Genomic DNA, 12,927 nt, shown 5'->3' with positions numbered 1-12,927 from the left:
GCTCTCCAAGTAGAGGACATCCTCAGCCCTACCTGGAACAGTTGGCTGAGGTTGGACCTGGCACTTTTGGGTGCAAGCAAATGCTCTACCACTGAGAGAAATACCTTCCTCTTTGTCTCAGAAGCCAGAGCTTTTAGCGTCTTTGCAAGGGTTTAGGCTTCTTCTGATTAGCTGGCTGTGGAGTTGAGAGGAACAGACAGAAGGGAAGTGTAGCAGGTGGATTCAGAATGCTAACACTGATTTTGTTGCTCCCTCTTGTAACCTGCGGGATGCAGCAGAAAGCAAAATGCTCACTGAATCTGATCAAAGATTACAATCATGCTGTGAATTTTTACAGGCCAGGAAACTATCTCATTAGTGGGATTGTATCTTCAAGATTCATTGGAGATCGTTTGCCCTTCACCTTCTCCAGCACCCCCTTGAACTTTGTTGATGCGTGAGTAATATATTGATGTGTTTCTGCTACACTCCAGTTCTCTTGATGCACCTGGGTCAGCCCCTCTGAGATTAAAGTGACTGAAGCTAGGGCGGGTCTCTCCTGGAGGTCTATAGGGTCCTGGAGGTCTATGGGGTGTGCCTGTTGCAGGTTTTCTGTAGTTAGCAAAATGAGATTCATTCTTTCATTTGTGTCTCATGGAACCTTGAAGCATTTTTTGGCAGGAAAACTTTGGAGTTCTCCCACTCTCAACCTGATAAAATCTTCTGGAAGTTTATGAATTCATGGCCCAGGACTGAGCCACTATCCTCACCTTGAGATGAATGGAAGGTTGGTTCTCTCACTCAAAAGTGAGTGAATGTTTTTTTTAAAATATAATATTTATTGAGGTTTTAAACACATAAACACAAACCAACATACAAACATACATAAACAAACAAACAAGTATAATTTCAATCCTTTCTTTCTTGAGCCTTATTTCCCCGACCTCCTCACACCTCCCCCTTCTGTATTATAACTTCATTTTTATCCACTCAACAAATACTTATTTAAAATCTTATATCTATTTAATCTAAAAAGAAAAACCACTTTTGAGTTAATTTTAAACCTAATTCCTAAAGTCGACCCAAATCTCCCTTCCACGACTTTCCCACCTTCCATACAGGTTACAAATAATAAACATATGCATAAGATCTGAACAAATTATATTTAAACGCCCTTTGGATTCCCAAGTCCCCCCCCTCCCTTTCCCGGTTGTGGTCTCAAAACCCAATGTCAGTTCAGTTGTTCTAGCCTGTGTCCCAAACGCCTGAGGCATTTGGCCCTCTCTTAGTCTCTCTCTGCCGGTCTTCTTGACACTCCTTTATTTTCAACGCCAACTCTCGAGGAAGCCTTGTCACCATAGTATTCTTCTTTCTTGCCAGCAGGCCTCTGTATTTAGAAGTGGAGCTCAAATTCTGTTTCTTAAATCTTTTGAATCTATATGGCCCTGAAGCTCCAATTTCCATCTTCAATAAATTTATCCTGCCAGGCCTCTGGTCAAGCTTGATCTTCTGCAACCTTGTGGCTTCTCCCTCAATTTCCAACAAGTCCTCATATGTCTCTTGGGATTTGTCACAGTTCATTTCCTCAGCTGTAGCAGCCTCTATTTCACCTTCCAAAACTTTTGGTTCGGAAACAAAAGCTTGTATCAATTCAGTTCCTGTTCCCATAAGATTGTTGACAGTATTGTTCAATGCTGTTGTTGTTGTTGCTAAGATACCACTTTGGTCATGAAGCTTTCCCAGGAGATAAAAAGTCCTATTCAGTTCCTCCAGTATCTTCCCACTGAGAGCCATTTCTTGCAATATCCCAAAAGTCCCCTCTAGGGGGACCCTGTTTACTTAGTATCTTTCCACTTACTTCCAAAAGTCCAAATGTAGCTTATTTTCCTTTATTCCTGATAAATTGTATCGAAATTTATAAAAAAGATCTAGCCAGCAGAGTCACCAGAAACGTTTCCTTTTATTCCCAACTTTGACAGCTAGTTTGACAGCTGTCAAAGTCCGTATCTTTTCAACAGGCTCTCTCGCAGATCACTCCCAGTTCCCAGGGGGGTTGTACTTTTATTTAAGTTAGCTCTTATCCTCCAGCAAAATCAATTATACAGTCCAATCGCGAAAATATTAATTTTTCTTCCGAAAAAAGGAAAAGATGGGGGGGCAGACTTCCTTTTTATCCCTCCCCCGTTCATTCCGAATTTAAGAATTTTTTCTTTTAAAGTCCGGTTTCCGTATTTACTCACGGGTTGTTGCTTTAGTCCGAATTTTTAAAGGAAAAAGTCAGCGCTCTCCGTCCATGGCATGCGGCTTCACTCAGCAGGGGAAGCAGAAGACTCTCAGCACCACGCCACCCCCCGTCCCCCGTTCCGCAGCCTTTAAAAAGGCTACTTTGCGGGTCGGGGGGAGCGTTAATGGTGCCCGCCGAGTCACCACGTCCACAGGCATTCACACCTGTGGTTTTTAAGGGTCCCCGCGTCGCCGGCACAGCAGAACCCGATCCCTACTGAGCCGATTCCCTCCGGAGCTCGGAGGGAATCCGCCATTAGACATTGGCGCTAACCCGGAAGTCTCAAAAAGTGAGTGAATGTTAAATGGCTGGCTTGTCCTTTATAGCTGGGTGCAATGATAGATGGGGAGCACAATTTTCAATGCACAATTATTTCCCCCAGGCTCAAAGCAATCTATGCAACTGAAAACTGTAACCCTCTACTATGCTTAGACAGGTGTTCTTCTCATGCTTTGATTCCAAACATGCCAGCCATTTTATGGGAAGCAATGTTTGTGAGATATATAATACCTGGAGAAGACCTTAGATAAAGTGGTAGCTACTAACCACTGGACAAAGTGGAGCAGGGCTTCCCCAATCTTCCCTTCCTGTAATGGAGAGGAGGATTCCATGCCATGGAAGGCTCTGAGTGTGAGAGATTTTATTTAAGTAGATATTATAATCATTTTACTTATAAAATATAGGGTGGGAAAGAAATGAGGAAGGAAGAAAGTAAGAATGAAAATAGAAATATTATTGAGCAGAGGATGCCCCAGAGGGAGAGGCGTTGGTGAATCAGCCCTGTAAAACATGATCTATTGCGCTACCAATCTGTTCGGACCGAAGCCAAGAAGCACGCAGAGCAGTTTTGATTTTGAGTCCATCAATGCCTTATGACAGGGCAGTTCACTGTGTTAATCATGGACAGCTGTAGAAATGCAGCAAAAGAACGACTTTGTTCATTATTGCTGTTGCTTAAAAAATAATGAATCGTGGCAAAGTGGCAAATGAGGAAGAATGGTTGAGTTGTGTTTCCTCGCCCCACAATTTCAAATCACACTTGAATGGGGGAAATATACAAGTCGTCCCAATAACAACCTTGTATTCATTGTGGGGGGATATATGCATCTTGCAGCTATGCACGAGAGTCAGACTTGGTGGTGTCATAGCCAAAAAACAGTAACCTTCAGTGACAGAGTCCTTAAACAGGAGATGGCTGAACATCCTGGTCCTTCCCCTGTGGAGCTACAGGTACCAAAACTTGCATCTCCTCTCCTGAACCCTGAGGAGACATTTCTACCACCAGACACTGGTAACTGGTCCACCGATTCCTAAGTTGATCAGGTGAGCCCTGAGGAGAAATCCTCATAGCTTGTATTCCTGAGGCCTAGAAGAAGGCAGTGACTTCAGAGAAAGGTGTAGCCAAACGCAACATTGAGGTCTGCCAGCTGCTTCAGGACACTGATGAGTCAATTTGAATCATGTTTTTGTAGTTGGATTCCTCCTCTTCATGAAGGAGGAAGGAGAGAACTTTGAAGACAAAGGGTAAGCCCATGCAAGGCCACCCCTATAAGCGCCTTGAAGGGAGCCTGTGGGGCTCAAACCTCTGTTCTCCCGAGGACGGGGCACCACCAACTTCTGACTTGAAGGACGCCACTGCAGGAGGCTCAGTCAGACCAGAGGCCCCCTTGCTCTGTCAGTGTCATTGAAGAAAGCTGGGTCCTTTCAGTCGAGCAACAAAGGTGGGGCCAACAATTAAGGGCTCGGTTTCAGCTTGTTCTTTGCTGGAGCAACTTCAGAACTAGTAAATCTATATGTCTACATATAGACTTGCCTTTGTAATCGTTTGAACACATGAAACAATTAGTGTTCACTTTTCAAAGTGATCCATTTTGTGTGTGAGAAAGTTCCTCCATGCAGTGAGAAATGAGGAGCCATCAGCAACTGTGTTTGTCTCTGTCCCCTGCTCCTCCAAAGATGTCATGTGATGTCACAAGTCATGCATGTGATGTCATATGCACAACCGTCCTCCTCAATCTTAGGTTCAAGTTTATTCATTCATTCATTCATTCATTCATTCATTCATTCATTCAATTTATATACTTCCATTCATCCTAAGATCTCGGGCCAGTTCACAGAATAAAATACTGTTGGCACCTCTGCCACTGGAGCTGGTGGTGGGTTCAGGGGGCTGATTTGTGTCCTGGTTTTTTCTCCATTCTCCTCCCCTGCAAAGATACCATGGGCATCGCCCCACTTTTCTCTACTTACTGGGCTCCTTACCCATTTGCTTTGATTTACACAAAAAAGAATGTGACTTTCAATTTCGCTGAAATGAAAATGACTATGTGGCATAATTCTATTTACAGTTTTGTGAATAAGAGGGCATGGCAAATTCTTAACTTCGTGCTGGCTGTTCAGGATGTCAATCATAAACCCAAACTCCTACCCAACATCACCCTGGGCTACAGCATCTATGAGACCCTTTTTGATGGAAGAACCACTTCTGATGCCCTGACAGATCTGCTTGCTGGTGGGGAAATTGATATTCCAAACTACACCTGTGGAAGGCAGAAAACATTACTAGCTGTTCTTGAACGGGGTGAATCCGACATCTCCATGCACATTGCAGGCATGTTGGGCATCTACAAAATCCCACAAGTAAGAATGGTCTTCAAGTCATTTGCCATTTCATGAACCTACAAGTTATGCTGAGGATGCTATAACTATTCTAATAAATAAATTGAGCAAAATGATAGTAAGAAAGGAACATAATGCTAAATGCACAACTGCTTCAAAATAGATATGTAATATACATTTACAAAACAATAAATAGCCAATCTTTTTAATTTTCCAAATCTAAAAATAATGTATTAAAGGCCATGCTAAAAAGAATAATGGAAGAAAATGGCTTTATAGATATTTGGAGATTCTACCACCCTAATGATAAAGACCTCACTTTCTATTCTCATGTTCACAATTCATACATCCATAGAGATTTTCACCAATTGCTTCATTCCCAGAAGCAAAAATGACTGAAACTGAAATCCACCCAATGACTTATGCTGATTATGTTTGGACAACTTGTTGTTGTTTAGTCGTTTAGTCGTGTCCGCCTCTTCGTGACCCCCTGGACCAGAGCATGCCAGGCACTCCTGTCTTCCACTGCCTCCCGCAGTTTGGTCAAACTCATGCTGGAAGCTTCGAGCTTGTTTGGACAACTACGTCCTGCCAAATGAAATAGAGGTGAAGTAACACAATATAACCCTGAGCCTAGCCCACAGCCAGCCAGCCAAGAAGGGTGAGGACCAGCACCATTTTTCTAGAAAAAAAGGGCAATGCTCAGGCCTAAAGTTTCAGCTCAATATCTCAAAGTTTCTCTGAGAGTCATGAGTCACCAAGGAAGAGGAACAAAGCATAGTTTATTCAGAAGCAACCTTTATAAACTTTCCACTGAGAAAATAACAAGTTAATGCAGCATTGATCTACAAATCTTTCCCGCAATAAACCTCCTAGGGTTCAGAAGCTATAATTACAGCTATTCTTAACAAATGGACCTAAACTTGCTGAATCATATAGAAAACTTCCTTTGCTAAACCAAGGTGGCAAGATATGGTCCTAAGTAATTGCTAAACTTTTGATTTATACTATACATAAATATCCACACAAAAGCAGCTTTATAATTTAAACATCCTTGCAATATCAGTGACTTCCCTTCTTCTCTTTCCATAGTTCATTTTGCATAACATTAATCTCTGCATATTTTACAAAACTAAACAATTCAGTATTTCATTATTACATCCATCAAAACTTATTTACACTGTTGAATTTATCTTATAATGCTGCCAGCATTTCAAGTGTACACAATTTCCCCCATATATTCAATAAACATTTTCCTATCTTCTTTAAATGTATGTTCTTCTTATTCTGTTTGTTAAATCTGCAAGTTGTGCATATTCCACCAGTTTAAGTTGCCATTCTTCTTTGGTTGCGACCTCTCCCGTTTTCCATTTCTGGGTAACAAAACACAGGTGGCAGTAGTGGCATACATAAATAACTTTTTTTTGACACTTGGAAATTTCCGTCTGAATTATCCCAGACAAAAAGGACTCTGGCTTTTTTGGGAAGGTACCTTTAAACATTTATTTTATTTTATTTTATTTTATTTTATTTTATTTTATTTTATTTTATTTTATTTTATTTTATTTTATTTTATTTTATTTTATTTTATTTTATTTTATTTTATTTTATTTTATTTTATTTTATTTTATTTTGAATCATTTCCCAATACTCTTTTACCCTTTTACAAGTCCACCACATGTGACAGAACATACCCTCAACCTCCTAGCAACTCCAGCACTTATCTGATTCAGTCGTATACATCTTAGCATGCCTACTCGGACTTAGATACCTTCTGTAAATCATTTTCATGTAGTTCTCCTTCAAAGAATAACATGCTGTTTACTTCAAATCACTTTTCCAAAGTTTTTCCCAGAGGCTAAAGTCTATATTTTGATCTATATCCATTGCCTAGTGTGTCATAGAAGCTTTGAGAAGCTCGTCTTTTGTTTCCCAATCTAATAAGAGATTGTACATTTTAGATAAAAGTTCTTCTTTATTTTGTAGATCTTTATCAAATGTCAAGCTTTGGTCTAAAATGTCATTTTTCCTGTCTGTTTTAAAAATTTCATGTAACTGATGATATTGTAACCAATCCGTAACATGGCTCTTTACATTTTCCATTGATTTCAGTTTAGGTTCCCCTCTGTAAATTGTAGCAATTCTCTGTAAGTTGCCCCCACTGCCTATCCATATTGACTCTCTTGATTCTAATAGCCTCTATAGGAGATAATCATAAAGGTGTTTTCTTTTCCAGCAGATTTTATATTTCCTCCCAAACTCTATATAGATTCTCCCTTAGAATATGGTTCATAAAACTTTTATAAATTTTTGCCTTCCCATACCAAAGACATGCATGCCAGACAAATTTTAGATCCTGACCTTCTAAATCCAGGATGTCTGCATTATCCAGTAATCCATTCTTTTAACCAGCAGAAGCAGGCTGCCTCATAATACATTTGCAAGTCTAGCAGGGCAAAGCCTCTTCTTTCAATTATGTCTATGGAAATTTTATGTTTAATTCCTGGCTTTCCCCCTGCCAGATAAACTTAGAAATGTCCTCCTTCCATTTTGGGGAAGCAACCTGAATTATTTAAATAGTTTGTGGCTCAGTTGCACAGCTCGTTTCCAACCTGAGCTGCGTACGGATTATTGTGGGACCAATTTTATATAACTCCCTTCCAGTTGAGGTCAAACAGGGCCCTTCTATACTGAACTTATGCAGCCTGATGAAGACTTGTTATCATTAATGCTGCAGGCATTTTAATTGAAGTTTGGTTTAATAGTTTCTTGGTTTTTTCCCTATTGACTCTTTCTTAACTGCTTAGTGACAACTGCAGTAAAGTGCAGTACATTGGAAAAGTAAAATTGAAATACTCTTTTTCAAATAAGGTGTTGATTAAATTTGTCATCTAATCTTCATCCTGAAAAGCAAAGCATCGGTCTCTTTCCCTTCTCTCACCAGCTCAGTTCTGGCTTTGTTCTTCACGATAAAAAACAGTCGCCTTTTGTCAACTGCATGGTTCCAAATGAAGCAGCTCAGTATGATGGGGTGGTTGAGCTCCTCCTGCACTTCAGATGGACATGGGTCGGCCTCCTTGCTTCAGACAATGACAATGGAGAAAAGTTCCTGAACACCTTGATGCCTAAGATGAGCAAAAGGGAAATTTGTGCTGCCTTCACTAAAAGAGTACAACGGAAAACTTCCTTATGGTTTCCTCATGAGCCATCTGCCATGTGGAGACAAGTCAATGTATTTGTTTACTATACAGATTCTCAGTATGGATTTTATGCTATCATAGAGGTACAATCTTTCTTTGAAAGGACACAGACTGGGGGGAAAGTCTGGATCACCACAGGTGTTCAGGACAACATCTTGTTTTATGAGACAGAAGCCTTCCGATATGCCCATGGTTCTTTGTCCTTTGTAATGAAGACCAAAAAGGAAGCAAAAAAGGGCTACTATGAGCCAAAAGCTTCTGCTTCGTGGCAGAAAGCATTTGTATGTTCATATTCAAAGCATGCCTTATCTGTGAGGAGTTGGCAAAGATGCAGGGAGAAGAAGAATCAGATGCAGCTGCCCCAGGAGGAGATTGAAGGGATCCACTCCCAAGACAGTTATATCACTTACTACAGTGTCCAAGTTGTGGCTCAGGCCTTGAATGCAGCCTATTCATCCAGATCAAAACAGAGGTTGATGGTGGGTGGAGGAGGCAAGATGGAACTTCAAAGTCTACAGTCATGGCAGGTATGGCCTCTCGCATCACACACACACACACACACACACACACACACACACACATACATGCCCATGGGGATTTATGGTGGGGGGTTTTCAGAGAGATACCTCTCATATTTAGGTTGAGGTCACCACTCAGGATTGATTCTTCTTTGGAGAAGGAGAGGAATTTGTTTAGGGGTTTTGGGTTTTTTTGGATGAACTCTAGTTTTGTGTTTGGGGCATATATGGACCCAATTCTCAGTTTAGTTTTGCTGTCTAGTGTCCCTTTAGCAAAAATGAATCAGTCTCTTTTGTCTTTTAGAACTGATGTTGCTTTGAGGTTCAGGTCTCTACTGAGCATTATAGCTACTCCACAAGTCCTTCCTGAGCCAGCTGCAACCCATTGTTGCTAGTGTTTCTCACCTTATATTGTCTACATCGGACCTATTCAGTTGCGCTGACATAAAGTGTGAAAGTGGGGGGCAAGGGGGATTAAAATTAGATTTGGGTTAAAGAGTGGGGGTAGATTACAAAAATTGTCTCTCGCTTTTGAAGATTGTGATCTATTTTCCAACTCTGGAATCATCATAATAAGAACATAGCATACCCTACAAGTGTCCTGGAAAAACTGGGACATCCCATTTTTTTCTCATGTGCATATGACAAATGGAAGGAATATCCAGCCAATGATTTCCACCTCCAAACGTCTTTATAATCTATGACTGCCAGGGTTCTGATGCCACTGTATAATCATCCTAAAGTCTAAACGACTGGGCCTCTTTCCAATTGGTGGTGAGCTCCTGTTGCTTTGTCCCAGCTCCTGCCAACTTAGCGGTTTGAAAGCTTGCCAGTGTGAGTAGATAAAAAGGTACCACAGTGGTGGGAAGGTAAACAGCATTTCTGTGTGCTCTGGGACTCATCACAGTCCTCCCTGCACCAGAAGTGGTCTAGTCAAGCTGACCACATGACTTGGAAAGCTGTCTGCAGAAAAATGTCAGCTCCCTCGGCCTGAAAGTGGAGAAGAGCGCCACACCCCAAAGTCAAATTTGACTGGACTTAACCATCCGGGGTCCCATTATTATTATTATTATTATTATTATTATTATTATTATTATTATTATTATTATTATTATTACATTACAGCAATTTGATATAGTTTCCTTTCAGACTGGTAATATAAAAAAGGATCCTGTAGTAGAACGATAACTGCATCCTTCTTAGAACTTTGAGTTCCACCTTTACTAAATCCATGATGACCATTCTTTACATAATTTCTCAGAATCATAGCCAATCTTTTCTAATGGATGCCATCCAACGTGATTTTCTCTGTTGTTCTAGCTTCATTCATTCTTGAAGAAAGTCAATACTTCAGCTGATGGACAGTACTTGGATGAGAATGGGGCACTGGCCACTGATTTTGATATTGTGAATTGGGTGTTGTTCCGTAATAATTCTCATGCTAGTGTGAAAATTGGGAGCATAGAGAGACAGAAATCTGCAAATCTAAAGTTCACCATTAGCCCAGAAACAATAGTATGGCCCACACTGTGTAAGAAGGTAGGAGATATGTTATGTGCCTTTTTAATATCTATGATATCTGCCACATTCTAACAGCTTGTTGAACATTACATATGAGGTTTTTATTGCAAGCATGGACACTTCCCTGGAGCTAAATCCCATTGAGCTTAAAGGATCTCCCTCTTGAATAAGCATCTATAAAAATTGACAATGAATAAGAGGCTTACAAAATGAACAGCTGTGATAAATATATATTCATCCAGCTGGGAAAGCTTCCTAAAATGAAAATGGGAAGTGCAGATATGCCTCACGAGCAAACTAGGTGCCAACTTTTGCACTAGATGCAGCCTTCATCCCAACCTCAACAACGCCATTTTGCTTTTGAAGCAAAGCAGAAATCAGTCAGTCCAGCATAATCTCACAACTGCACCAACACATAGCAGATGCGATGGCAACAGTGTCAGGAGTTGTTTTAGTGCCCCAATTTGTAGGAATGGCTGGTTCAATGTAGAAAAGTGCAGTATATCAATGTTAAAGGGAAGAAACAGAAACACTAAAGAGATTTAAAACAAAACAAATTCCTTCCAGTAGCACCTTAAAGACCAACTAAGTCAGTTCTTGGTATGAGCTTTTGTGTGCATGCACACGAAAGCTCATACCAAGAACTGACTTAGTTGGTCTTTAAGGTGCTACTGGAAGGAATTTGTTTTGTTTTGACTTTGGCAGACCAACACGGCTACCTATCTGTAACTAAAGAGATTTCACAGCCATGCTGCTTTACAAAAAGCAAAAAAGAGATCACTCCTAATTGGGTCTGAGCTCATTTTAGGCCATTGGAAGATGCTTTTAATGTTTCACCCTTCATTAAATTTTAAAAGGGTGAGTCTTTTAAAAGAGGTCCTGTGGAACATGGAGCTCTAAAGGGCAGGGCATTCTTTTCACACATGTTCCACAGGGCATCTTTTAAAAGACTCACCCTGTATGTGCTGGAAGCTGGCCAGAGTGTCTGGGGAAACCCAGCCAGATGGGTGGGGTATAAATAATAATAATTATTATTATTATTCTGGGATCCTTCCAAAACGCAACAATCCATTTCCTAAAGCCTCGAGGCTCCTCCTTCTATTTATTTCCAGACCACGCCTCATGCAAGATGCACAAAGAGCTGTTGCCCTGGATATGCCAAGAAGATTCAGGAAGGGAAACCCCCGTGCTGCTATGACTGTGCTCCCTGCTCAGAAGGGACAGTCTCCACTCAGGAAGGTATGACACAACGCTAGTGGAAAGAAGCTATGCATCGAAGGTTCTCTACCAGTGAACACAGTGTTCTTTCTTGATCTCTCCCATATGCCAACCATTCCCCACACTGGTAACAGCATTCAGACTGCTCTAGATGTATGACTAATGTTAACATACTGAAGTCTCTCTTTCTCTGTGCAGATGCCAGTGAATGCACCAAATGTCCAGAAGATCAGCATCCAAACAAGGAGCAAGATCATTGTGTCCCCAAAGCAATCATCTTCTTGTCCTATGAAGATTATTTGGGGGTCCTCCTGGCTTCCTTCGCCCTACTCTTATCCTCAACCACAGGCTGCATTTTGGGACTATTCATGAAATACAATGAAACTCCCCTAGTCAAAGCCAACAACAGGGACCTCTCCTACATCCTCCTCTTCTCCCTCCTGCTCTGCTTTTTGTCCTCTTTCCTCTTCATAGGCCAGCCAAGGAAAGTCACCTGTCTTCTCCGACAAATGGTCTTCAGCATTGTCTTCTCATCTGCCATCTCTTCTGTGTTGGCAAAAACCATCACTGTGGTGTTGGCCTTCTTGGCCACCAAGCCAGGGAACAGGCTGAGGAAATGGCTGGGGAAGAGTCTGACCAACTCCATTGTCATTTCCTGCTCCAGTGTGCAAGTTGTCATCTGCACCACCTGGCTGGGACTTTCTCCTCCATTCCCAGACTCTGACATGAGCTCCCAACCTGCAGAGATCATCCTGCAATGCAACGAAGGGTCTGTGGCCATGTTTTATGTTGCCCTTGGCTACATGGGCTTCTTGGCGGCCATCTGCTTCACGGTGGCTTTCCTAGCCAGGAAGCTGCCTGGGGCCTTCAATGAAGCCAAGCTGATCACCTTCAGCATGCTGGTCTTCTGCAGTGTTTGGGTGTCCTTTGTGCCCACCTACCTGAGCACCAAGGGGAAATACATGGTAGCTGTGCAGGTCTTCTCCATCTTGGCTTCCAGTGCTGGGCTTCTGGGCTGCATCTTCATACCCAAGTGCTACATTATTATATTGAAGCCCAAACTGAACACGAAGGAGTACCTGACAGCAGAAAACTAAACAGAGAGAGGGAGGAAGGGAGGGGAGAGAGAGAGAGAGAGAGAGAGAGAGAGAGAGAGAGAGAGATTATCCATCTTTCCTGAGGATGATTGTCTCTATATCACAGAAATCTGATTGGAAGAGTGAACAGGCTGGAGCTGGCCTCACCCAGCTGTGCCCACCTGGGTATTTGGTGCAGCATCAGGGCAGACCTGAGGGTCGGGGAGGGGTAGTATCTGGGTCTAAAGAGAACCCGCCTCTCTGTCTAGTTGGGGGGGGGGTAACTAGAATGTGTGTTCTCCTTTGTTACAATATATGTTCACGGCTGCGAAACTTTTATATGCACAAAGATGCAAGGACACATCATGACCAACAATGGAATAATGGCTGTTAAAGCTAATGGGTTTAGCTGAGCTGGCAAAATTGACATGTTGAATCAGAGAAAGCCATTATTAACATTTTTAAAGACCGGAAACCTCTCATAGACTTTTTGCTTGAAAAAGAAATTGAAA

General features: G+C 41.6%; 1 protein-coding gene across 1 annotated transcript; it reads left to right on the top strand.

Annotated features, from left to right (window-relative positions):
* Positions 1-227: 227 nt before the first annotated feature.
* On the top strand, positions 228-12,436 carry LOC309335244 (vomeronasal type-2 receptor 26-like; the record flags this gene model as incomplete). The annotated part of the gene is made up of 6 exons (XM_081850118.1): positions 228-436; positions 4,612-4,903; positions 7,827-8,609; positions 9,921-10,139; positions 11,234-11,360; positions 11,538-12,436. The coding sequence occupies 6 exons, from the start codon at positions 228-230 to the stop codon at positions 12,434-12,436; spliced, it is 2,529 nt and encodes an 842-aa protein (XP_081706244.1).
* Between the last annotated feature and the right edge of the window lie 491 nt (positions 12,437-12,927).

The sequence above is a fragment of the Podarcis erhardii genome (genome assembly GCF_964252035.2).
Source record: "Podarcis erhardii genome assembly, chromosome: 2".
Classification (NCBI taxonomy): domain Eukaryota; kingdom Metazoa; phylum Chordata; class Lepidosauria; order Squamata; family Lacertidae; genus Podarcis; species Podarcis erhardii.
Note: the sequence above shows the minus strand (reverse complement) of the source record. Positions and strands in the feature narration are given on the sequence as shown.